Source organism: Elgaria multicarinata, chromosome 1 (genome assembly GCF_023053635.1).
Source record: "Elgaria multicarinata webbii isolate HBS135686 ecotype San Diego chromosome 1, rElgMul1.1.pri, whole genome shotgun sequence".
Classification (NCBI taxonomy): Eukaryota; Metazoa; Chordata; class Lepidosauria; order Squamata; family Anguidae; genus Elgaria; species Elgaria multicarinata.
The window spans coordinates 104,114,367-104,140,814 of record NC_086171.1 but is presented as its reverse complement, the minus strand read 5'-3'; the positions used below and the strand labels follow the sequence as shown (position 1 = coordinate 104,140,814).

The following is a 26,448-nucleotide window of genomic DNA, read 5'->3' as shown; positions in this document are numbered from 1 at the left end:
AGGGGAAGAGCCTTCAGCGTGGTGGCTCCCCTCCTGTGGAACTCCCTGCCTCTGGAGGTCAGGCAGGCTCCAACCTTGTACTCCTTTTGGCGCCTCCTGAAAACATCTTTATTCCAAGAAGCCTTTCCTTAATATGCAGCCTTGAATCTCTGTTTTTGCTCCTTTTAAATTTTTGTTTTAACTGTTCTATTCTGTTTTTATTTTCATTTTGTCTTGCACACCGCTCCGAAACTTTTCAATGGGGAGCGGTATCTAAATATTCTAAATAAATAAATAACGTCAGAAGAAAGCAAAGCAAAGTGCTGCCCGTCTCCATCATTACACGGGAGGAAGGGGGGCAGGCGGGATGGATTTCAAGAGTGTTTCCTCTCCAGAGTCAGCTGGTGACTGCGCACAGAGGCAAGCACCGCCTCTCTTTTTGTGTGTGTGTGTGTGTGTGTGTGTGTGTGTGTGTGTGTGTAGGAAATAGGCAGTTCCCAAGGCAACCCCAATAGGAAACGGATAGGAAGTGAGATCACCATTCCCGGCAAGTGGATTAGGAATTTAAGGAACTGCAGGGCTGGGTTTGGTTTTCGCGAGCCAGCCATGGCGCGCAGAGTGTTGCTACTTTGTTTCTGCCTCTGTTATGGCTGTACGGGCGGCCAGGGCCCGGCCCGGCAGAGCAGGCCATGGGAGCGCAGGGAAGCAGCTCCGAGCTCAGCCCTCCTGGGCGACGAGCACTATGAGAGGCTGCAGAGCCACCTGGGCGCCGTGAGGGCCCTCTCCCGGAGGTATTGGCACTTGGTGGCCTGCAAGGTTTGGCAGGAGGACTGTGAGGAGAAGGAAGAGGAGGAGGAGAAGGAGGCGGCGGCGGCGGCGGCGGAAGAGGCCGGAGGAGGCGGCCAAGTCGTCCTGGAACGACGAGGTAAGGCGCTGTGGGCTCGTCTCTTCCCCAGACCTGCTTGTGCAGAGGTCCCATCCATGCAGAGACGCAGCTTTGCAGAATTTGGCGACCTCCCTTGAACAGTGATGGTTGCATGGCCTGACGGATCTCTCATTCTTCGTTTGGGGCCACCTGTTAAGGCTGCGATCCTATACGCCAGCGTTCTCCAACCTGGGGCTCTTCAGATGTGTTGGAGTTGCAATGCAATACATCTGGAGGGCACCTGATCGGGGAAGACACTTACACACTTACCCAACAGGGATCCCCATTGAATACAGTGGATCTTAATTTCAGTAGCCATGCAAAGAACTGCATGGGTTGGACCTTCCTTCTGCAAAAAGAGGAAGGCCTCTGCTTGCAGAATGTCCCTCCACCCAATTTGAGGGGATTCCCCCTCCCCACAACATCGCTCACCCCATTCAGCAAGGTCTCCTGATTCTGTGTAGCATTTTCAAGGGAGCTGGAGAGGCTGCCATGGGAAGGAGGAGGCAGGGAAATCCACTTCCACCAGAGCAGCTAATCTAGCTTAAAACTGAATCCAACCCCATGTCTCTGTCCATCTGTACAGATTATGTTTCTGGACTTAATTCAGATTATGTTTCTGAGCCTTGATTCAGATTATATTTCTGAGTATGGCTTGCAGTGGGGGGGGTCACTGTTTCTTTTTTTGGTGACATTTTATAATTGTGATTGTACAGTTGGTTTTATTTTACATATATTGTGTATTGCAGTTATTTTAGATTGCATATATTACGTTTTAATAGACAGATAATGAATCAATATTAGAACCAAGCTATTGCTTAGTTTGGCCTTTAAACAGGATCATGAATTTTTGTGAACCGCCCAGAGAGCTTTGGCTATTGGGCGGTCTAAAAATGTAATAAATAAATAAATAAATAAAATAAATAAATAAATAAAATCGTGCCTGCCTCTAAGAAGCGGCCAGCAGAAATTGATTAAAAGAGCAAATAAATATTTTCCTACTAGACTTCAGCTTTTACTATATAGTATAACTTCTCTACTATTTTACTATAAGATCTGTGATTATCTGTGATTATAATTTTTATAATGCTTTGCATATTGCCTTGAGTGCAACAGTTACAGAAATATAACTAATATAACTAAGAAACATCACTAAAGGCATAAACCTATGCATGTTTAGACAGGAAAAAGTCCTACAATTCCATACTGGTTGGGCCATTCTGAGAGTTGTAGGACTTGTGGCTGTCTAAAGTTTGCGCCTTAAGAAACGTTATAAGTAAAAAATGGCCTCTGAACTATCCTAAACTCAATACCATACCAGTCACACATTCAGCAGGGTAAGGTGGTAAAGTCATATGTGGATTGTACCACTTCAGGCAACAAGTGGGGGTGCCAATTTTAATGCTCTGTGCAAAAACCCCTCAGAAGAAGTAGTAGTAATAATAATAATAATAATAATAAATAATGGCACTTCAGGGAGCTATGATCATTTCTGCTTGCAGGGATTGTGTGTGTGTGTGGTCGCACAACACCACCCTGGCACAATATAGTTCATTGTACTGATGCAAAACTTTTCCATTGCATGCTAGAACAAGCCACTATGATTGTCCATGGTTGGCTCTGTGTAATTCAACCTGCCCCAGCCTGGTGCCCTCCAGATGTGTTGGACTACAACTCCTATCATTCCCAGCCAGCATACCATCCACAGCTGGGAATATGGGAGTTGCAGTCCAACACATCTGGAGGACAACAGAATTGGGGAGGATGGTCTAACTTCTTAATTGGCTTCAATGGGAGGGAACTCAATGAGGAGAAAGAGACACCAAAGAGAAAAGCAAAGACTAGGATTTCTTGCTGAAGTAACAGAGGCACCCATCTGTATCCTTATAGTGCATGGGCAGGTAGAGTACCAGCCAGTTCAATTTAATACAGAAGTGACAAGGAGCTCAGTAGGAATGCAGCCTCTGGCCAGAGATGGAGGAGCAGACAAGTCACTCTCCCGTCCCCTCCCTGAAACCCTCTATGCATTTCTAGTGGTGCAAAGAGAAGGGGAGAAGAGGGCAGCTAGAGCTGCTATAGGAGCATTGGTTGCTTTGGCCAAGCCAATTTTTCACTCATTTCTCCCATCAGTGAAATGGGAATATTAATAGCCAATGCTTCAAAGTAGTTGTGTAAGGATGAATGAGGAAGGCTAGGGGGAAGCATGCCCTTCGAGAGCCATGGACAGAGGGGTAGCTCATTTGTTTTCTTTTCTAATCCTGGCTCAACTTTCTTCTAGGGTGGAGTTTGCCCATCATGAGCGAGATTGTCTCCAGCTGGTACTGCAGCTTTGGCAGGTGCTGTGCAACAGGAGACTGCAGAGTGACCAACAACATCACAGGTAAAGACTTTGCTTCCCAGGGGACTAATTGCAACACTCCCATGTAATGGTACCCTAAGAGGGTTCTAGCACACCTGGGGTTTCGTTTTGTTGAAAAGTCCTATTTTTCTTTAAAATATTTCATTCTCAAGCAGTATAGCATCCCTTGTAGTGCAGAGCACTGTTGGGTGGTGACCAACTCAGGAAAGCCAAGCTCTCTCCCCTCAGGAGTCCACCCATCATCAATGCCCACATTGAAGTCATCCTCTATTCTTTTGCCAACAAAAACCACTCATCTTCGACTTGGTAGCCATAAGTCTATCCTGTTTATTTGGGTCCATCTCCAGATGTTTTGAACTTAATCTCCCAGCATACTGGCAGGGGCTTCTGGGAGTCCCAAACATCTGGAACTCTACTTTCTGCTCACCCATGCTTTACACCAAGGTATATGCAACCTGGTGCCCTCAAGATGTTTTGAACTGTAAACCCCATAATCCCCAGCCAAAACGGCCAATGCTCAGGGATTGTGGGAGTTGCAATCCAAAACCTCATAGAAATATTTTAAAATACAATGAGCAATATATAAATCTATTCAATAACTGGAAATATTGGGAACACTCCAAATCAGAACTCCATTGGGGCAGCATCTGAGAATTAATGGGGGCTGCAGTGCCACACATCTGGAGGACACCAGGTTGGAGAAGGCCAGTGTAAGATATTGGAGGTAGAAGTACAACCCATTGTGTGTGGGACCCATATCCATCCTCTGGCAGCCAGCAAGTTGTGAAAACTGGGTCAGGTAAATGCCAAACCTGAATTCAGGGAAGCTAAGATGCCAGAAGGCCCTGCCCTGCCTGAGGTTCAGCCCTTTGTTTAAAACCACCAAATTTATCAGGGGATATGTTCCTTAGTGACTTATACCTCGCCTTTTGCAGATAGTGAGCCCTGTAGGCTCAACCACAGCTAGATTACCATCTGTCTAATGTTTACCCTATGTATGGTACAAAGTGTACCTGTACAGCTTTGGCTAACAATTGGGTAGTTACACCCTATAAATCTCATTTGTAGATTAAAAACATTCCGTTGTAAAAGGCTTCAATCCACCTAAAGTCAGATCCAATTAAGTCCCATGGCAATCAAGGAAGCCAGTTAATAATTAACTTCCAGTCCTGAGACTTTCCATGGGACCAAATCGCAACTAACTTTAATTGGACTGGGGCCAAAAAAGAAAGCAGGGATTCTCAGATCAAGCCTGGTGCGGACTTGCCCCTTAGTTAGAACAGGACAAGATCCCTTTGAATATGTCAAGTTCTTTGCACTACGAATAAATCTAAATAAATACATAAAGCAAGCAGAGCTACCAAGCAGAGCTGCTTACACTCTGCGCTTTGATATATTATGTCTCCCCCTTAAATAACAAGATAACATGAATTTTGTGGCAAAGAAAGCTCAGTTCTGCAAACTAGATGATCCATGCACATCTGCATGATCTCCTTTTAGTTTACATAATTTATTCTGCTTCTGCAGATGGTTGGGAAGATCAAAAGACTACACAGGGCACTGAAACACCACCCAAAGTCCCTGTTTTCTGAAATGGCACCAGGCATTGCTCACCTCCATCAAACATGCATAGCCATAGGGGGCTAGAAACTTTCTTAAGGAAGGAAGAATGCTGAGATGCTTTGGAAATTGGATTCAGGAGCCAGCCCCACGTTTTGTGGCTTTGTGTTTCCATGCAATCCCCGCAGAGCCCTGAGTTTAGTGGATGAATTTCTAGCAGTGCTGCCTTTCCTCCATGGCATGTGCGCTCTCAGCTCCAAAATGACAGGCAAGTGATCCCCTCTCCTTCCACCTCCCCCCCACTAGGGTTAGAGCTGGACCTGAGCAGCAGACTCCATGGACAACACCTGGCGAAAGATGTTGTGCTGAAGGCCATTCAAGGCTTCCTGGAGACCCCACAGCCAGAGAAAGCGCTGAGTCTTTCCTTCCACGGCTGGTCTGGCACGGGCAAGAACTTTGTGGCCCGCCTAATAGCGGAACATCTTTACCGGGATGGCCTGAAGAGTGACTGTGCCAAAGTCTTCATCTCACTATTTCACTTCCCCCATTCCAAATATGTGGACATATACAAGGTGAGAGGCCTGCTTTTTTCAGGGGGAGGTTTAACCACTCGGCCAAGTCAGGTAGAACCTCTGGTGTGTTGCATGCTTGTTTTGGTTGTTTCCCAATGAAGAGAGAGGGCCCATCTTTGCTTCTTGACATTTTGCAATTTGCAGTCAGAGGACTGTGGTACAATTCTAGCCTTCCTGAGTATCATGCAGCCTCCCCCAACCTGGGGCCCTACAGATGTATTGTACTATTGGCCCCATAATTCTCAGCCATGCTGGCAGGGAATGATGGGAGTTGCAGTCCAGCATATCTGGAAGACCCCAGGGTGGGGAAGGCTGGTATAATGTGATGCCATCCCCCAAATCTATATTGGTTTTAAGTCTGCTGTGCTGTTCAGTCTTGCTATGTATCTTCTGCCTGCTATGCATGTCATTTCCTTCTTCATATTGAAGGGGCTTATAGAACCCAAATGTACCTGCCAAGTCTCCAAGCGCAGTCCTGGCTTGGAGGGTGGGAAGAGAGTTAGCTCTGGCCCCTAAAGATCCCATCTCTCTGACTAGGTACCCAATCCAGCAGCCTGCTACTTTCAAATGTCTTTACTTGGTGCTGGGCTCAAGGGACAGGATGTACTGCCCACCCAACTGCCTCCCTCCTTCCCTCGCCCCTTGAAACTGCACTCGGGGACTTTAACATCCATGCCTGGATCATCATGGTTGCCATGACACTCACCATAGTCCCCATGAGTGTCAGGAGGCAGGAGATACTTGGAACTTGGTTTGATGTACTGATTGCAGGGAAGGTGATCTATGGGTGTGGGAGTCAACAGTGATTCCATTGTCATGGACAGATCTCTGTCTGATCAAGTTTGAATTACATGGTGCCTCAGACCTCCACGGGGTGGAGGACCAAACTTAATGGTCTGTCCTCAAAGCCTTGTGTATCCTGATGACTGGTGGTCCTGCTGAGACTCTAGTTCCCCCTGTGAAATGTGAGGATTTGGGCCATCAATATGATCTCTCCCAAATGAACTTGCCCCAGTTCTAGAGCTGTCTCAGCCCCTTGGAAGTCAGAGGATCTGAAGGCAATGAAATGGCTGGGTTGACAAATAGGGAGCAAGTGGTGGAAGACATAAAGACAGTATGATTGAACACAGGCTAGAGGCTGTTATAAGGCTGACTGTGTGGTGATGGAAGAGGAAGTTTACTCCACCACCATAATTGCATCTGCATAATGTTGGTTGGTGGATTTCTGGCAGGAGGGATGCTGGGAGTCCTAGGACTTTTTTTCCCCATCTAAACTTGCATAGGAGTGTAAGTTTAGATGTAGTTTCAGTTACACACACCCTAGTTACATCCAGACAAGATTACTGTAATGCTCTCTACTTGGGGCTGCCTTTAAAGACGGTCCAAGAACGTCAGGCTAGTCCAGAATGCAGCTGCTGGCATGCTTATGGTTGCCAGGCATTTAGAAAACAATACATGCCAATTCCATACAATTTGCATTGGCTGCCTATTCATTTCCAGGCTCAGTTTGAGACTTGGTTACTTGAAGGACAACCTCCACCCACATGAACCTGCCCATGCCCTGAGATCAGCTTCAGAAGCTGTGCTCACTGGTCTGACTCTAAGAACCATCACTGGCAGTTATCAGAAACAGGGCCTTTTCTGTGGTGGGCCAACATCTGTGTAACTCCCTTCCCAGTACGTGCACATGACCTCCCTCCCTCCTCCGATGGCTTATTGGCAGCTTTTTTAGCAGGTTTTAAAGAACTGTTCTGTTCAGTTTGCTATTGATGGTTTCATGCTGGAAAGGAAAGGAACCTCTCGTGCAAGCACTTGAGTCGTTACTGACTCCTAGAGGGATGCCTGCTTTCGCTGATGTTTTCTTGGCAGACTTTGTAGCGGGGTGGTTTGCCCTTGCCTTCCCCAGTCGCAGTTACCTTTCCCCCAGCTAGCTGGGTACTCATTTTACCGACCTCGGAAGGATGGAAGGCTGAGTCGACCTGAGCCGGCTGCCTGAAAACCAGCTTCCGCTGGGATCGAACTCAGGCCGTGGGGAGTGTTTTGGCTGCATTAACTGCCGCTTACCACTCTGCGCCATCCGAGGCTCATGCTGACTTTGTGGTTTTGCTGCCATTTTAGTTGTTTCACGGAGTGGCTTGTTTTTTAACGTTTTTACTGTCCGAGGTGTTATATGTATAAGTTGTTGTAAGGCACCTTGTGAAGTTACATCCTAAAAGGTGGGACATCAGGCAATTAAATAAATCTCCTGAAGTGCAACTCACTCCATTTTCCTCCGGCCACTCAGGTCCAGCTGGCAAAACAGATCAGCGAGACAGTGCAGCTCTGTGAGCAGTCATTGTTCATCTTTGACGAGGCCGAGAAGCTGCATGTCGACCTCCTAGATGCCCTAAAACCCTACGTGGATCACTATGACAGCATCGACACAGTGGATTACCGACGGTCCATCTTCTTATTCCTTAGGTGAGTTTTAGTTGTATTTTCAAGGTCGGAGAACAAAAGGAAGCTCGCCTTTTCCAGATGCACCTGAGCGTTTTAAAAGGCTGTGAGTTTGGGGAGGCGTAGCTCTTGGCCAGTGCAAAGATTTGTGGAAGAAGATCTAGAGATGCAGGGAGGGCACAATCCTATGTAGTTTGGATAGGAAAAAAAAGTCCCAGCATTCCCCAGCCAGCCATGCTGGGAACTGTCAACCTTGCATAGGGTTGTAGAATGCTGGGCGTTGTAGGTTTTCTTTTCTGTCTAAGCCTGTATAGGATTGCACTCTTAACCAGGGCTGTGGAGTCGAAGTCATGGAGTTGGAAGCAATTCTTGGGTTACTGGAGTCGGTAAAAATGTACCGACTCTGAACAAATTTAAATTGTATATAGAGTTGTGATATGTATATTCACTTGAATTTTATATTCAAATGATACTTTAATCTCCAAAAAGGTTTATGTTACTTATGTACCCAACGGAGTTCATTTCTTTTAAAATGGTCATTTGTTAAGTTGTTTTAGGTGTTCAATTGTTTTTTTTTTACTTTTTTGTAGTTTTGACTTTGATATCAAAGTATATACTTTAGATTTTTGAACTAGTAGAGAAAGTTGTTCCTGATTTTCTTTTATAGTTTCATACCCTATGACTTTATACTCTATAGTCTTTTGATAAACCTCCCAGAGAACTTCGGCTATGGGGCGATATAAATGCAATTAAATAAATAAATAAAAATATAACATCGTTTTCATTTTTGGGCTTCTTTAATAAATAAAATTTAAAAAAACCAGAATGTCTTAGCTATAGCCTTTAGACCTGAGCTTTAAGAGGTTGGTTCTAAAAAGTTGCGTGCTTGCAGTTGATGTAGGAAATATATAGGAAATTTATTTCCTAAATTGATATATAATTAAAGGAGTCGGAGTCACCATGAATAGAGGAGTCAGAGGTTTTATGTGCGAACTCCACAGCCCTGCTCTTAACAACTGATTGCAGTTTCCAGAAAGTGACACACCTGTCTTGCCACTTCCATGAATAGCTTTTGAGCTACCTTCTCCTTTCACCTGGCTTGCAGTAATAAAGATACTGAAGCCTCGTCTTGAATGACAGCGTTACTCACTCTGTAAAGCAGCCTTCTCTAACCTGCTGACCTCCAGATATATTGGACTGCAACTTGCAGAATGCCCATAATTTGGGGAGCTGCCGTCCATCACATCTGGATTCAGGAAGGCTGGTGTACAGTAATCAAGAATATCCAAGTCCTTTTTTGTCCAGGCCTAAGTAAGCCCACTGGTTTCTAAACCTGATGATTTAATCATACCATGTTGCACATGCTCTGGCTGCATCAGTGATGTTCCATCGCCCTGGCTTCAACTTTCTGTACCATGATGTGGTGCAATGTCTCCAGATGCAAGTAAGGCATCCCTAGTTCAAAATTCCCCTCAGCCATAAACTCATTAGAACCACCTTCGGCAAGCCACCGTTTTCTCACCCTCAGCAATACCCATCTCTAATATAGGGATAATAATAGTGACCTACTTTAAAAGGTGGTTATAAGGATACATATGAAATGCTTCAAACCTTTGAAGCAGGTTCAAGTATTTTGTTAGTATTACCCCTATTTCTTCGATTCTAAGATGCACTTCCCCCCCATATAAACGTCTTTAAAAACGGGGTGCATCTTAGAATCGCGGGTACGTTTATTATTTCTTAGAAACAACGTTTTTTTACTGTTGGTGGTACTGAAATTAGGGTGCATCTTACAATCGATGGCGTCTTAGAATCGAAGAAATACGGTATATTAACTGTAGCTTTTTGCAAGCTAGTCCTCTTCCCCTGATCCTGGGCTCCATAGGTAAAATCCAACAGAAGTCCTACATAGAGTATACCCATTGAAATGAATGGGACTTGTTACCCATGCCTAACAAGCCCTATTTATTTCAGTTGGTCTACTTGGAGGACTTATGCTGAATTTTACCTCATATCCTTTTCCTGCTCCCAAGGCTGGTGAGAGGACTCCCAGAACGATGGGATAGGACAGCCTTCCTGAACCTGGGGCCATCCAGATGTTCTGGATTTCAACTCCTGTCAGCTCCAGCCCACATGGCCAAGGTGTTTTAGTCCAAAACATCTGGAGGTCCCCAGGTTAAGGGAGGTTGGAATAGGGTATGCCTCCTAATCCAGGAGTGAAGGTAGGGAAAATCTAGGAGCTTTGCACCAATGGTGCCATGAAAAATGCAGGACAGGTTGGGTGAAGAAGCTATTTTCTCTGAGAACCCTGAATCCTGTTGGCCAAATGCAGAAATCATGTTCTTCTTCCCCACCCAGTAACACTGGTGGCAATATCATCAATGAGGTCGCCCTAGACTTCTGGCAAGCTGGTCGATCCAGAGAGGAAATCACTATGGAGTACTTGGAGAAGCACCTGAGGACAGAGCTTCTGGAGGGCACAGGTGAGAGGCTCCTTGTTCTGACCTCGTATTCATTATTGCAAGCCTGTGGGAGCAGAGGGGCTGCAGTTCCAGAAATTCTGTAAGGACTGCTTCTGACACCATTCATATTTCCCCATACAGACTGCATTGTCTACCTGTATCAAAACCCTTATTTTAAAAAGTACATCTTTAAAATCATTCTTCACACCATGTGCTTTATCCTATCAATTTCAAAATTGCATTTCAAGGAACATGTCCAAAGCATACATCTAAAAATGTAAAATAAACATACTGTGGTTGTGCATAAGCAGACTACTGGATTACCCCCAATGTGTGAAATGGTCCATCTCCCACACAGCTTAAGAGGCTCTTGCTCAAAACTCCTAATGAATGAATTTTCAGAGAGTTGTCTGTTACAGCAAAACAGCAACGACGAGTCTTGTGGTACTTTAAAGACTAATTTATTGTAATCATGCCATAATAGGCTACAAGAGACCACTTCAGCAGATGCATGGAGTGTAATTCTGAGCTGCTATAGATATACGGATGGTTTAGTGGTGGAAGTAAACTATGAGTCAGAGTGAAACAAAATGCAAAACGTACAGGCCATGATTACTACAATATGCACTGTGGACACAACTGTTTGTGATGGCACAGACATCTGGCCTTAGTAAGCCTATTAACACATGCCATGTTAAGTTTTGAGAACAGCCCAGAGAGCTTCGGCTATTGGGTGGTATAAAAATGCAAAAAATAAATAAAATAATGGAATTATCACTGGCTTTGCTTTCTGCATTTCCTTTTTCTCTGACCTGTTTACTCCCCCGTCCATCCACAGCTTAGGATAACACGTCATGCTTTTGATGAAGTGGACTCTAGTGCATAAAAACTGTCACAAGACCTTTTCTTGTTCTCTAAATATATGAAGTATCTCTGAACGTACAGGCAACAATTAACATTCATCCTTTGTTGCCCTTACCTCTCCTCAGTTTGCTTTCTTCAGTTATCAACATTTCAATTGTAAGCTTTAGGAGACGGGACCGTTCTGTTTTGATGATGTAACTTTGCAACAGACCATGCCCATTGGTGGTTTTATACAGCACCATCAATGTCCAACCCCTCACCCACCCCAGGAAAGGAACTGTAACCAACTGCCAGTCTTCCCTGGCCAATGTCTGTAAGAAGGAGGATGTGCAATATTTTGGAGAAATGATTTGTGTCGTGCATACCTTATACTTTTTTCCCCCCAGCAGAGGGTTACGCCCGTAACCACCTTCTAGAAGACAACCTCATAGACTTTCTGGTCCCTTTCCTGCCTCTGGAGTACCGCCACGTGAAGCTGTGTGCTCGGGACGCTTTCCTAGCCCGGGGTCTTCCGTTCACTGAAGAGGCACTGGATGAGGTTGCAAGGATGATGGTGTTCGTTCCCAAGGAGGAGAAACTATTCTCTGCTCAGGGTTGCAAGTCAGTCTCACAGCGTATAAACTACTTCCTTCCCTAATCTCCTGGGAGTTTGAAAGCACAAAGGACTGCAACAGAGCTTGCCCTATTTCCTGTTGAACAAGGGTTAGGTACCTTGCAATATTTAATTGCACTGCAACGGGATATTAAATTTCCCTGCCATGCGGGGGCTTCTGGGCAGGAAAAAACGTGAGAAGGTGGAAATGTGCTGTTGGAGGTTGCTGGAGAACTTTCATCAGCAAACATTACGTAGCTGGAATCTACATGAATGGTGCTGCTGAAGAGGCAGAGGTGCAATTTTAGAAGATAACGAAATGGGACTTTCATCCGTTGTACTGAGCAGGTAATTAGGTCGATCGTGGGGAAAGAAACTCATCCGTATGAAGAGTAAGACTTCTTCATTTTGTCTTCAGGACTGAAATTGCTTTGAGCAATTGTTTGAAAGTATAAGTGACTTTGAGTTCTGCTCCTTAACAGTGTGACTGAAGAAGGAGTATTTGCTTGCAATACAAGCTACTTCTTCTTCCAGAAAACTTGTACTGAGATTAGATATGAATAAGCCATCTTGCCCCCAACTCGGAGGCAGGGTACTAGGCATTGTGTTTTTTTAAGTAAACATCCAGCTTTTAAATGACACAGGCATACTGCTGCATGTGCTGGAAAATGATGACCACTTACTTGCTGCTTCCCTGCACTTATGTACCTTGTTAAGAATTCACACATGCAATTTTTTATTATGTTTCTGCCAAGGAATTAAAATGTAAACAGCTATGCTAGCCTAGTCAAAGTATGTGCATTGGGAGAATTGGTAACAAAAGCAGTGGAGGCTGGTGACTCCAATTTCAGTGGGGGTGTAAATTCTGGGTTTCAGTCAGACCTAGCTGGAACTCTGAAGCTTTCCAAGGTGCTGAACTTCACCCGCACCCCCAAAATAGCTCTTTTAGAGATATGGATGGTTCTGACTGAAACCCACAGTGGATTTACAGCCCCACTGATATCGGAGCCTCAAGCCACCACTGTACAAAAAACAAAATTGCATGGCCCCAGCTTGATGCACTTCCAACTCAGCACTGAACTTGAGCAATAAGCTTACTGTCAATGGGCGATAAAAGTAAGCGCTGTTTGCAGGAGCCAGTGTTTGCTGGCATTGCACACCAGTGTCTCTGTAAACTAAAACTTGGCAGTTACCCACTCCAAAAGGTAGTGCAGCCCCACTGGCCAGATGTACAGGTTGGGGTGGGGAATATGCAGTCCATCAACTGAAGGGGCATACGACACCCATCAGCCCTGGGCAGACTAATGGTGAGCCATGCAGTCCAGCATCTGGAGGGTTACACACATTCCCCATCCCTGGCTTAGGTCTGATGTACATAGGATTGAGTTGTGCAGCTGTTTGCAGGACTTAATGTATGTTCAACCTCCACACACAAGCTCTGCACAAATATTAACCCATGCATGGTGTCCAGCAAGGCTGGAGGCAGGCTACAGCCCCAGCGGGTGGGGCTGGTGCAACCCCATTTCACCATACACACCAACTTTAGTATTACATTAATCCAAATATGGACTCAATTGTATGGAATGCATCAGTCAGCAACTGTGCCTTTTGTTCTCTGGTTCCAAAGATACTTCACTTATCTCAAAATGTGGCAAGGTAAGAAATCATGCATTCTGTAGTTGTGAAGTCATGTGTCCCTGTACATGTATATCATGTCCAAGGAAGTGCATGCATGTACCAGCAGAGCTTCCAATGATCTCCATCTGAGTTGCAAAGGACTTTCTACAAAGAGGTATCTTAGAACGGTAGTACTGAGAAGAAGCACAGTACAGATTCACTAGCTTTATTGACTTATTACACTTCATGACTGCTAGCCAGAGAAAATACAAGGTTGTATTGACTGTCTAGGGTTGCCTGCCAAATGATAAAACATGTGAGCAAAGATGAAATATCCACATTTGGGAAAGAAAACAGAACAGGCAGAGCAACCATACTCCGGCCTGTAGGTCAAGGGTACCTTCCAACATAACTATTGTGGAGTTCAATACTACACCAGAAGTGTGATCAGCTGCTGGGCCATTGGACATGTGGGCTTCTGGCATAGTTTTGTGATGGAAAATCTCAAATTAAAAAAAAAAATGATTTGGCAGTCTGGCCAGGTTCCAATCATGCAGACTGTCCAAATAGGCAATGCTGGGCAGAGTCCTACTGGAGTGATGATGTGGATAGACCGGGGTCAGTGATTCAAATCCCGTCATAACACAGTGATGCCCAACGTGCCGGCATTCTCCACCTCACGGATTGTTGCAAGGATAAGTGGAATAACACCATTTATGCTGTCCTGAGCTTGCTTGAGGTACAGCAAAATGCAAGTATGATACGTAAGCAGCACTGCTCCTCTGGCTAAAAGATATACCATAAACTGCAAAGCACAGGCATTTGGGGAGGATGGGCAGGCCAATGACATCAACCAACTGAAATCCCAACATGGGGTGGGGCTTACCAAGGCCTAAGCACTTTTCAAAAGAACAGTCTTTGGGCCTGGTAATTTTCAAATGGAACAGACAGAAACTTAGCAGAGGGAAGATTGAGGAGAAAGGTCTTAATCCCTCCTCTCGGACCGTATTGTGATAACGGCGCTGCAACTGCTTTTTTGCAGTGGTGAATGGGCAGTCCCAAGCACAAGAATTAAAATTGCTTAAAGTCATATCGAGTTTCTCCCCCTCTGATTTACATGGGGGTCTCAGGTAGTCTACACTTAAACATGCTTAGATTCAACCATTTAAAAGGGCTTAATACATATCTTGTTTGTATAGCAATTTCAAGTGTTCAAGGGCCTTCACACATCTTGTTATAACCCTTACAACAACTCTATTGAGTTCATGGCAGAGGTGAAATTTTAACCACGGATATCGTAATTTGTAACTCAGTTGCTTAGTTACAAGGTTATACCAGCTTTGCCTTCTGGCTTTAATCATTCTTGTAGTTCTGCAGAATCAAATTTCAATTTCTGAATAGCTGCCTCAAGGATCCTATTTTTTAGTATAGGTTTACACTTTGCATTTTTTTCTTAAATGTCACTCCCCAAAAAAGCATCATGTGTCAAAGTTTATTTGCCAATAAAATATTGCAACTTTTATTTAAAACAAAATGCAAATTGGCAAAAATCTTTGTGGAACGACAGGCAGAGAGGCACCACCTCTAAGGGCCCTTTATTTACATCAAGTTAACACTGTTTGCAGTTCACAGTCAGGCAATAGTGAGAATTTAAATTAGAAAAAAACCAAATATATTACAACAAATAAAACAAAACAACAATTGACAACACTGGTAGTGTGGGATTTGTGTGTGATCAGTGTGATTTCAACTAACAGTGTGCCAGGTTGATTAGAATCCTTGAACCATCTTTCCCTGTCCCGTACCCCTCGCACCACACACTCTTTGAGGCCTTTTGTCTTAGGCAACTGCAGAGAAATTAGGCGTTCCTAATATGCTTCTAATGGAATCTGGGAAAAGGCCACATTTCCATATGATGAGCATTACTTAAAACTAGTTCGCTTAGAGCTAACTGACTGAGGTGAGAACAAGGAACAGAAAGTGAGCATTTGGGGCATTTCCCAACACTATTTTTAAAATCAAAGATGTGCCCCACATGAACGAAGAGGAACACATATTTGCTAGTTGTCCAGGGACTCTGTACTCCAAAGATGGAACCATTAGAGATGGATTTGGTCAGTATGCTCAATTACTGCTTAGGGTGAGCTTGCTAAACTAGCAAAATGAAGTGTTAAAAGTATGTCCTGGTGATGAGGACGGGCACTGCATACCCTTTCAAGTTAAAAGAAGAAGAAACAGCATTTCAGGAAGCCTAATTTGAACCCATTTCTCAAAAAATGAGTGTTTTGTATCATTGTATAAAAATGAGAGAATTTTGAAGATAGGATTCTCAACATCATCCTAAGGTGGTACAGAATGGGAGAAACTTTACCATTAGATTGCAGTATATGTAAGAAATGGGCCCAGTTACTGCAGGGGTAACTTCCTTTTTCACATTGGATGGAGGAGTTAAAGGAATAATTAAGGCCTTTTTTATTTTTGGCAAACAATAAGAATTTTGAATAAGTGAGCAAGGATTTGACACCACTGATGCCACTGTTGAGTCAGCCTCAGATTCTGCATAAACCCTACTGCTTTCCAGGCAATAACCAGTTTGGAATGATTTCCAAGCTTGGCGCTTTGATGATCTACTACTGAAAGCAGGTTTTAGAAATCTTTGAACTCACTACTCATTAAACAGTTCACAGGCAGCACACATGTGTCATAGCATGCTGGTGCAACATGGAAACCTTCCTAGAGAACATGTACATTATCTACAATCCTACTATAAGACCAGAGGCATCAGGGAAATATTCCTACAAACTCCAACCCTTAATGCAAGGAGCAAGATAGTGCTCCCTACTTTATAAGCCCACAGGCTCAAGAATCTCCCCTTAGGTTGAGGACCTCTGTGGATTTTGCTTAGTTGTCTGCGTCTCAGACCAGCTAGATTTTTCAGAACATAAAAGAAGTTTGATTTAAGGACCAATGTTCAGTGCCACAGTTCCAAAAAATAAAAATGCAAGCATATGGGTGCAGCAGCCTTCTTCCCCAATTACTGTCATTAAAAGTGCAGCAAGTCAATTCTGAACTGTATACAAGTTGTAAAAGAAAGTACTTGAAATTGAGTGCTGGGACTGATTCACTCGTTACATTTCCAAGGGTATCTGGCCACAGGAATCATGTAGAAAGAGAATGAAATACAAAAATGTGAATGGTATGATTTCCCTATAATCTCTGGAATCAGCAGTAAAGCAATTCAGGTGCACAGCACACACATATGTTGCATGATTATACTGATCCAGGACCACAGTTCTCTCAAGTTTCCACCAATGCTAAGCTGTGATTTTATTCCCCTCCCCATGGCCTGTATTAACTTCCTGCAAAGACAGTGCAAAAGATTCCTAGTCATGGCTTCCTTTCTTCTTCAAGGATCTCACTTTTCCTTATACACAGCCTGTGATTGGGTGCTGCTGCCATTCATGCTGTATGCACAATCTCTCCTTCGTCCCAGCCCTCACAGTCCCTAAGTATTTGAGCCATTAGAATATAATGAATCCAACTACCAATACTGCAATTAGAGGATAAAGAATCAAAGCTAATCAAAGAAGCTGGGGGAAAGACACAACTGGCTCTTGAAAAAGGCCTGAGAGAAACGTTTTATCTTTTTCTGCACCGAACTGCCCTGGTGTGGATTATTCAGAAGGATTTATCGCCACCAGTTAGGCCCCCAGAATGTTTCTGGCTGGAAGGAAAATAACCATGGCAGCTAATCCCAGGGTCATTCATGATAAACACATTCTGAAAAACCAAAGTACGGATCTGAGAGGTTTTGCAATTTCACTCAAAATTGACAAGAGTGACTGAGCTCCAAGAGTGCAGAATGGCATATATATGTTAACTTTCCCTTACACCCCTGCAGCAGCAAGAAAACTGACAAAGGAGAAAGGAATCAAAGTGGAACATCAATCATTAAGTATGATATAAAAACAAGAGAAAACCAATGGGTTAAGACAAGGCTTTAGTCTCTGTGCTATTTATAAATGAATTAGGGCAGCCTGGAGCACTATCTTCTATCTGGTGATAAATGGTGTACTTTGGGGAAAGACATAGTTGAAAAATAGCTTGGTTCCATAGTTGAAATGCCTTTTAAAAGTACACCTTCTAGACATGGCACAAAGTTCAAAATGGTGCATTGCCAGAAGTACATCTATGCTATGCCTTTCATTACAGTTAAGGAAATGTAGCTCTCAAAATGGATGCTGGTCTCTTGCTTTGCTGTAGAACCAATCAAGGAAGCTCAAAGCTGGCAGTTTCCAACCCTATGCAAGAACATAACAGTTCCCGTTTTTGGTGAGTGATCGGTGCTCAAAAGGATTGGCAACCCAACCCACATCTCCTTCAAAATTGCCTCACTTCACAAACCACCTGAGGTAGGGAACACAACTCTGTGCCTTAAAAGAAGAGTTTATGTAGGACCAAGGTAATAACGACATGAAAGGAAATGCTGAGATGATGCCTGCATGCTTTACCCAGAGCTCTGCACTGGACCTGCAGATAGCCTTGTCAACAAGTAGCAGTGGAAACTAATGCAACAGTACTTCTAGTTTCCCTTGACAGGCTCTCTAAACTTAGTACATAATGCAGGGAACAGGAGAATTAAGAATCCACCTCTTAGCAGGCAGAGGAGGACCCAAAACATCCCAATGAGGACTGAGCATGCTTAGTGGCCATGGAATGCAATGCTGACTGAATAGGGATGTGAGAAATGGCGTGGCCGGAATCCTGAAGAGGGAGCACGCCACACTGCAGCACTTGTCTCTGTTCGGTGACTCATTTCTCCTGCTTTTCTCCGTCTCAAATTCTAGGGAATTGTATACCATTAAGGAGACATGAGCAAAGAACCCACTGAGAGAGAAACATGGCTGATGGCTCCTACTTCCCGATGTGTTTGTCTAAAATCCCTTCCAGCACTTCGTCTCTGTGCAAGACTTCAGTATTCTCAAGATTCAGGACATGGTTAACCTATAGCTACTTTTCACTTGATGAATGTAATGTGTAGACAAGCTCCTCACAGCCATTTGTCCACTTTCGGTTCGCTCAGCCTGAACTTTGAAGCAAACTGGTCCCTTTCGTTTTCCCACCACCATGCATCCATTTTAAAGCAGCAGGAGTAATTTGTCAGAGTTACTGTCATTCTGGTTTCCCAGAATGCTTGGAGAAGTTGCATTAAAAAAAAAAAAAATTAAGAGAAACACCAAAGCATGGCAAATTCACATCCTTCTACCACCACTGGGGGCTCAACATAAAAACAAGCAACACAGCATTAATTTTTTTTTTAAACTCTCAACACTTTAAATTAAAAAAAATTGCCAAGTTTAAAAAGTTTAAGGTGCAGAGAAAACCAGACCCTGAAAAATGTAGACCAATGCTGCTAACAAATGATGAGAAGGTACTCACAAATGTGCAGGGACAAATGGGCGGATTTTTTTTTTTTTTTTTTTAGTGTGAGGGAAGTAGAACTATGTATCCTCCCACTCTCCACCAAGTACATCCTGGGAAAAAGCACAGTCAAGAGTGTAAGCAAGGCTTGTATTCCTTTGGTTGATTTCTCCGAGGATGAATCCCCTTCCCATGCCTAAGGAATATGCATTACTTACTAGGGCAAATCCAATTTCTCTCAGTAACAGTAGCTTCAACAATAACTGAATGAGGGGGAAATCTCTATACAGTATACCAGACAAAAGTGAGGTTTCATGTTCTTGCATTTCTTAAAGAGATGTCTCATGAATAGCAGCACACTGTAGATTTTATTCATCCTATATAAGTTAAGTCTAACAGGTAGATAATATGTATATATTATCTAAATCTGGGGATTTAGTAAGAGAGGGTGAAGAATCACTGAAGACAGAATAGGCAACCCAAGTCTACTTTGCACATTTATCTGGCTACAATGACCTGCATGATGGAGTGGGCGTCCCAGTCTCTCCACGGCACAAATAAACCTGGTTCATGGGTCATAGCAACCCATGGTTAACAAAATGTGGGTTCTTGAAAATGAAGTGGGAGCAGCAACTCGCCACTTCCACTTTGCATCCAGATTCCAAAACAAGCCAGGAACATCCAAACCTGGAACTCTGCGTTGTTGGAAGAGGCAACAACCCAGAGCATCACGCTAAACAACCAAGGAATGGAACATCCCAAGGTTGTTTATTGAAGTGGGACCAGCTGGTCGGCCAGGCACCAGCATGCTTACTCCCACTCCATGTTCAACATCCCATGGTTTCTTAACAGTGGTTTGTTGTGATGTGTGAACTGGGCCAGTGACATATTGTTGCAGAAGCTCCATGTGGATGCCCATTTTTTTCTGATCAAAAACAAGAGGTCAATTACAAACTGGGCATGTGCAACACACAATGCTATCCGCATGATGGAGAAAAGGAGCATGAATATGCCTCCACTATGTGAAGACTGACATTGCCTTGGTCTGAACCGGACCCCAAACATGTTAGGAACTCCCACACTTGACCCATTTAAGTATGCAATGGGGGTGGGTGGGTTCTTCCACCCTATTGGATTTATTTCCCCTTCCAGTAATGCTACATATGCAGGGCACTTCCTGGAAAACCCAATCATGTGCTGAAATTCTGAACAGGGCAAAACGCCTAGATTTGAATATGAATGATACAGTATTATCACTGACTAGGTACTCTGGGAGTCCATTTGTAAACCTACCAGCAGACAATAGGGCCTCAGGTCTCTGATTCCTCAATAAGTAGCTAGATTAGGGTCAGCATATATATATATATATATATATATATATATATATATATATATATATATATACACACACACACACACACACATATATATATATATATATATATATACACATACATACATACATATATATTTTAAAAAAAGGAATGTAGAGAGCAGCAGCAGCATTCTGCAATGCCTTTAATCCAGGGCGGCCCCTCAAAGTTTATCAAAAGAAAAGGGCCAATGGTGTACCAAAGTTCAAAAAACAGACATAATGTAACAGCTTTTGGACACATGCTGGTAAATTTGTGCTACAGCCCCTAACTACTCAAGTGATTCCCAGGTTAGATACCCATGCTACACTACCAAAATGGTGATGATAGCTAGTTTGAGTGTGGGGTGTGATTGTGTGAAATCCAGTGGCAAGTCTGCCCAACCATCACTCACGAAGCTGTGAAGGAGTGGATGTGTGGGTGGTCAAAGATGTGAGGAGGATGGCAAAAGGGGTGCGTTTCATCTATCAGCTCAGTTTTAGCATTTCTCATTGCAGCAGCAAAACGCACTGCGGAGGTTCTGCCAGGAGGACTAATGCATCCACTTCCTGCAGCTCCAAACATCATTTTAACACAATGGACCTTCACCAAAACGAATCCTCTTCTTCTTGTAAAGATCAGTCGACCCCAGTTCCAAAGGAGCCTCTGAACCTTTCCGCCATGATCTCAGGAGGTCAAAACATGCAGTAGTGCAGAAACGGAACCCCCACCCCGTCCCCAATAATTCTGGTCAACTGGGTAGCATCACAGAGAACAGCAGGTCCTTCCCAAAACAATTCTCCTGCCTCCTGGAAGCAGAATGAGAGCACAAGCTCCCCTTTCGTTGATGCATTTTCTGGCTAGGGTGATTTCTTGACATTCTGCCCTTCTCAGCTGCAATCATGTGACTCCCCATAAAGCTTGGCTTCCCTCCCATCTGCCCCATGTACTGAGATGAACCTGTAAACATGACAGCTCAGTGATCTGAGGTACTTCACATAAAACTTACTCAAGTATCAGTCTTTCCATTCAAAAGCATCAACGTAGGAGGGGGAGGAGGGAAATCAGAGGTTATCCTGACCCTTCTCCCTCCATTCTTGTGTACATTTTTCTTCCTAACCAGATTTTTGACAGTAGCTACCTCTGGACAACATCACTGATTTCTTGAACACAAGACAATAAGTTATTAAGTACAGGATTTGCTCCAGGCACGCTAGCAGCTGTTGAGGACACCTGCAGCTCCTGCAGGCTGAGTTCCAGTTTGCTCACAGCTTCCCGGAACGCAAACTTGTTGCGTGTTTGGGGGATGCAGTCCACGTAGCCTGAGCAGTAATCTAGTAGCTGGTGCCCCGTGTCCACCAGCTGGCTGTTGGTGGTGGGCTCTGCAATGGCACTCGAGAGGAGGTCCGCACATTCCAGCAGCGCCTCTTTGCTGATTTTGTCTGCTGAGATTCTCTCAGCAGTCTGTTTGGTCTTTCTCAGCGCTACTTTGGCTCCTGCTGTGCCATTTGCTATTTTGGCAGGTGAGGTGGAAGACAGTGACAGAGGCATTTGAGGTGGAGGCATTATGGGCCTTCCAGCTTTTCCACCGGCAGGTGCCGCTACTGCCTTTTTGCTGCCCTCACCTGCTTCTTGCCCATGCTGTACCAACGCTCCATTATTCAATTCGTCTGTTGTATCCGAGCATGCGGGAGGCTGATGTAGCAGCCTCATGACTGGTGGTGGTGGTGGAGCGCACTTTGGTTTTATCCGCCTGGGCCTGTCACTGGAAGCAGTGACCTGATGCTCAGATAAGAGCTTGAACCGATTCCCCTGAGAGTCTGTGCCAATGAGCTGCACATCGGCTGGAGTATGCTTTAGAGTGGGCGAGATGAGGACGGGCACTTTGTGGTTGTGAGTGGTTGGAAGTATTGCTGCAGCCTTGGCTGGAGAAGGCCAGCCTGACTTTTCTTCACCTTCTACGGACCCTTGACGTGTACTATTGTTCTTCTCTTTACTCTTCAGGCTTGCAGTTGCTGTTGGCCCCTGAAGGTCCTTCTCTGAAATAGCAACATCCACGGAAGGGGTCCTGAGGGGAACAGCTGTGGCACCTCTTGGCAAAAGTTTGGCTTTTGGTCTGTCTCTGGTCAGAGTAGGGAGTTCTTCACACCTTTTAGGGAGCAAGTCACTAGACTTGCTTGTATTTTCCTCCGGCTGAGAGGAGGTGGATACTGTCCTTTCCAGCTGGACTTTTGACCGGTGGCAATTTCGGGGAAGGGTCATGGCCATTCTCTCCTGCTCAGGAAGGCCTGAGGACATGGAAGATGTCGAGTTGGACCGGGGGAAAGGTTTTGCAGCTTCTTCTCCACCTGTGGGCCTCCCAGCTCGCAAACCCAGGGTCTTTTTAATAAGGCGTGGGGTGAAGAAGCCTGTGATGCCTGACCACCCACTGCCGGTGCTTGTGCCTCCACTACTGCTAGTGCCGCCGCCGCCGCCACCACCATCATCACCACCACAGAAGTTCCGCTGTGCAAAGCCTCCAACGTAGCACTTGGATGAGCAAAGGTTTCCATCCTGCTGGGAGGGGGTAAAAGAAAACCCATCAATATGCTGCAAAGGACCCACTGCCGAAAAGTTACCCGTCAACTCATACTTCTTATGAGGCTGATTTTCCATCTCGCGGAAAGAGCTGCTGCGTTTTGGAGGCGTTGGGGCATTTTTCTTCTTCATGAAAGAGCTAAAGAAACCACCTTTTCTGTCTCTGGTGAAGGTTGTCTCTCTGGGGTCCTCCAATAAGCCACTGGGTGACTTGTCTCTCTGCTTGCGAGGTAGTGCTGGGGATCCACTGGTCTGCTGTGTGCTTCTGATAAAACCTAGAGAGAAAGAGAGAGAGAAGATATATGTTCCACCATGTTCCCAGGTATTTATGAAGCCTGGAATTGTGACTCTACAAAGCTACGGAAAGCAACTTGTCTACCCTGTGTGGACTTATTGCACAGAGTTGCTCAGGGTGTTACTAGACATAAATAGGTACTTCCATAATTTTAAAAAAGTTACTAACAGTTGCAGACCTTTGTGTCAGACCACAGCTTGGGGGGAGGGGGGTTTAACCCTTTCCATCATGTTGTTTTCCTGATTAAAATTCTGCCTCCAAGCTATCATTTGCTCCCCATGGGAAAAAATTGTAGGCATGTATATGATATTGTCACTCTTCCTCCATGGGGCAGTTAGCAGTTTGGAGAACTATGCTGATAGCCCCAACCTCTGGGATGTGAGGCAGCTTCACTTCTTCCAACTGCTTCCAAGACTGTAACCTGCTGACATTGTTCTCAGTCAACCTCACGGAGTTCTACAGGGCAGAGCTGGTCCCTCTCTCATAGGCCTTCCTTAGATTCCATTTCTTAGTCTGTGTTCCTTACACTGGATGTATTGATACATGTTCATTTCACCCATTTTGTGGTGGACTACGTAAGACAACTTTCCCAACATATATATTCATGTTGCTGAAAGCCCTCCTATTTAGAGGGGCAAAGCAAACCAATTTATTCTTTGTTATCCACTTTTGGAAAAAGTTATTAACTTCCTACATTACAGAAAACAGTAATGTAAGAGTGTCTTCCTGATTTACACTTGTAATTTAAACAGCAAAGTTTACTTGCTGTGACGGTTGTTCATTCCATATGCGCTTTCTAGCACAATTAAATGTCAAATGTATGGAATGCTATCAGGTGGGGGCTCAACCGGAGCTCTTAGCTCTCCTTAAGCTGTCTTCTCTTGCTCTTTCATCATCTTGGCCTGCTTAAAATGGTCCAACTTGCAAGCCAAGTAGCTGATATACGTCTGCTTCTTTCTTCCACAAAGATAGAGGACTGTATTTAACTGTGCCCACCCATCAGTGGAATAGACCCCGCTGGCAGAAAAGGTTCCCTCTGCAGCCCCTTTTGTCCCCAAGCCCCAACCCAAATCTGCTCCAGAATGTAGGGGACCCTCCAGAACAAATCTGAGGGCATGGGGTGTAGGGAGGCGGAGGAGAGGTGAGAAAGAGAAAGTCTGCTCACATGATGTTGGATGTCACTCAATGGAAGAATTGGCCCTGAGAGGAAGAGTGAGGTGCCTCCAGCCCAGGGCCAGTACTTTCTTCAAAACACTGCCTTCCAGGGCCAGATCCTGGACCACTGGAGATCTCATTCATGAAGATGTAGTACCCATAAAGCCTCAGATCTGTGCTTACACAGCATACCTGGTGCAGAGCTGGAAGCAGAATGCTCTACAGTCTCCTGGGCTCCTTCAATATTCTCTTTGTTTTCTGCTTGTTTTTTCAACGTCCGGGTCTTGGAAGGAAGCATGGGTAATCGGGGCAAATAAGGAACTATGGATGAAGAGGACGCTGTCCTTCCAAGTTCTTCTGCCACTTCTGTAAGAAACGTCAGGGGAATAGTTGGAACAGAGAGCAGCAAGGGAAGAGGAAAGTAGATCTGGGTGCTAACGAGAGGCACTGGACAAGGGAAAAAGAAACATCACTGAGAGATTCAGTGAGACCATGAAGATATTATATGCAAGTATATAAAAGGGATCAGCTGTAAGGGTTTCAAAATTCCAACATAACTATTGTAGGAGACAAGAGTTAAGCTCTCATCCAAAACTAAGCACTGACAAGAGGCCAAGAGGTCGAAGGTATGGCTTTTACAGAAGCAAACAACTCCTTGCCTGGGAGAAGAAATCAGAGGGATGACAAACAAAGGGTGGAAGCAGCAGCAGAAGGAAGTATGGGCTACTCATCTTTCTAAGTCGTGTGTCAGGGGATAGGGGAAATAGGAATGTCCTCTCTGGTGAGATGCACAATCTGTCCACAGATGGGAGAAGAAATCCTTGGGCTTTCTCCCACTGCCCCCATGTGCGCAACAGCTATTTTCATATTCCCCCGCAATGTAGCACGGGTTGTCAGGTTGTCTGAAACCAGCACAGGGGGGCGGGGGGTGTCACTTCATAACCATCCTTCAGCCCGTAACATGCAGTAAACCCCACTGCATGTCAGGTTCAGATGACGCACAAACCTGTGCTGCATCGCAGGGTATTATGCAAATGGTGGCCATGCGTGCGGCATGTGCAGAGGTGAGGGGAGAAGCCACGATGACTTCTTCCCCCTGAGAGATCGTCCGAACACACCCTTACTGTTATTAATGTGGGTAGGGTTCTGGCTGCCTTGTTACCCATGGCAGCAATCCAACCTGGCCAAGTTTGCACGCTATGATAAACTGCACTGCTGGTGGTAATTATGCTTATGGCCCTGGCATGCACAAGGTGGTCAACGAATCACTGTAGCTTACTAACCAGCCTGTAATTGTACGAACTGGGCCAATGTGAAAAGCACAACATATAAATGGATCTCTGTGGGTTTTACAGATGGTTTCAAAATTTACATATCTCATGACGTATGGGTCACTTTTTATTTATTTGTAATGTTTTCCTCCCATCTTTCTATATAAGATATAATTAAAGCAGCTTACAAATAAGAAACTACAGCTAAAGCAATTAGTCAAATTTAAATGTGGTAGATGCAGTGGATCCATTAAAAAGGGTCTTATCCAGAAAAAGCCCTCTGAAATACAGAAAGCCTCACTATTTGCCTACTGTTGGAGCATGCAGTAGGTCTCTCTTGCTTTCATTTGTACTCCTTAGTTAAAACCATCTATTTAAAAACTAGATACGGATTTTTAAAATCCAGTATGAGTAATTATGTACACATTTTCATTGTAGTGTCTCAGCTTATTTGTATTCTGGATGGCTTTGTAGAAAACACAGAAGCAACCAGGGGAAAGCTTGAATTACTTTTGCTGCTGCTCCCAAAACTTCTGGGTCTCGTGCAAAGTGGCGGGCGGGAAGAGACACACATAACCCCCATAGGGAAAATGCATGTTCTCCCGGAGTGATTGTCCGAACCCACTCTAAACCATAATAATTCAGAAATAACAGTAAACCATGATTTAGTGTTATGAGCATGAGGAGGTGCAAGCCTCAGGCTCACATGCACCTTTTGCACCTTTTGAGGGAAGAGAGTTTCAAAGTTTCCAGTAGAAAAGCTGCAGGTTCCTGGTTCATTCAAATATTAGAAATTGATTTATTCCAATCATCATTCAATCAAAACAGGATCAAACTCTGGTTTAATATTCTGGTTAGTGAACTAACTGTGGTTTGAAGCTTCTGACTTCTCATCCTCATAATGCCACACCATGCTTAATGTTAGGCCTAAACCAGGCTAAAGTCTAGAATCCTCCTTTTCCAGTAGAAACCCACTGGCCAGTTTGAAGAAAGGCATCTCAAGTATTTTCA

The 26,448-nt window shown here is 44.5% G+C and overlaps 2 protein-coding genes across 4 annotated transcripts in view; one reads left to right on the top strand and one right to left on the bottom strand.

The window, feature by feature from the left end:
- The first annotated feature begins 574 nt into the window (after positions 1 to 574).
- On the top strand, positions 575 to 12,516 carry TOR3A (torsin family 3 member A). Of its 2 annotated transcripts, none has more exons than XM_063134361.1 (6): positions 575 to 904; positions 3,183 to 3,284; positions 5,130 to 5,395; positions 7,680 to 7,855; positions 10,190 to 10,314; positions 11,547 to 12,516. In XM_063134361.1, exons 1-6 carry the CDS (start codon positions 586 to 588, stop codon positions 11,792 to 11,794), a joined length of 1,236 nt encoding a protein of 411 aa, XP_062990431.1. In that variant the 5' UTR covers positions 575 to 585; the 3' UTR covers positions 11,795 to 12,516. The 2 variants fall into 2 exon arrangements, with proteins under 2 accessions (XP_062990431.1, XP_062990423.1); XM_063134353.1 differs by having other exon boundaries at positions 11,544 to 12,516.
- A 7,751-nt stretch (positions 12,517 to 20,267) lies between these two features.
- ABL2 (ABL proto-oncogene 2, non-receptor tyrosine kinase) overlaps positions 20,268 to 26,448 on the bottom strand; it is a 57,690-nt gene continuing 51,509 nt past the window's right edge. The window contains exons 10-11 of one of the 2 annotated variants that reach the window (XM_063134161.1): positions 24,359 to 24,613; positions 20,268 to 22,991 (exon numbers count right to left, since the gene is read on the bottom strand). In XM_063134161.1, coding sequence (XP_062990231.1) covers positions 21,277 to 22,991; positions 24,359 to 24,613 — 1,970 coding nt within the window. In that variant the 3' untranslated portion in view covers positions 20,268 to 21,276. The remainder of the gene's footprint in view (positions 22,992 to 24,358; positions 24,614 to 26,448) is intronic. The other variant, XM_063134170.1, reaches the window with a different exon arrangement.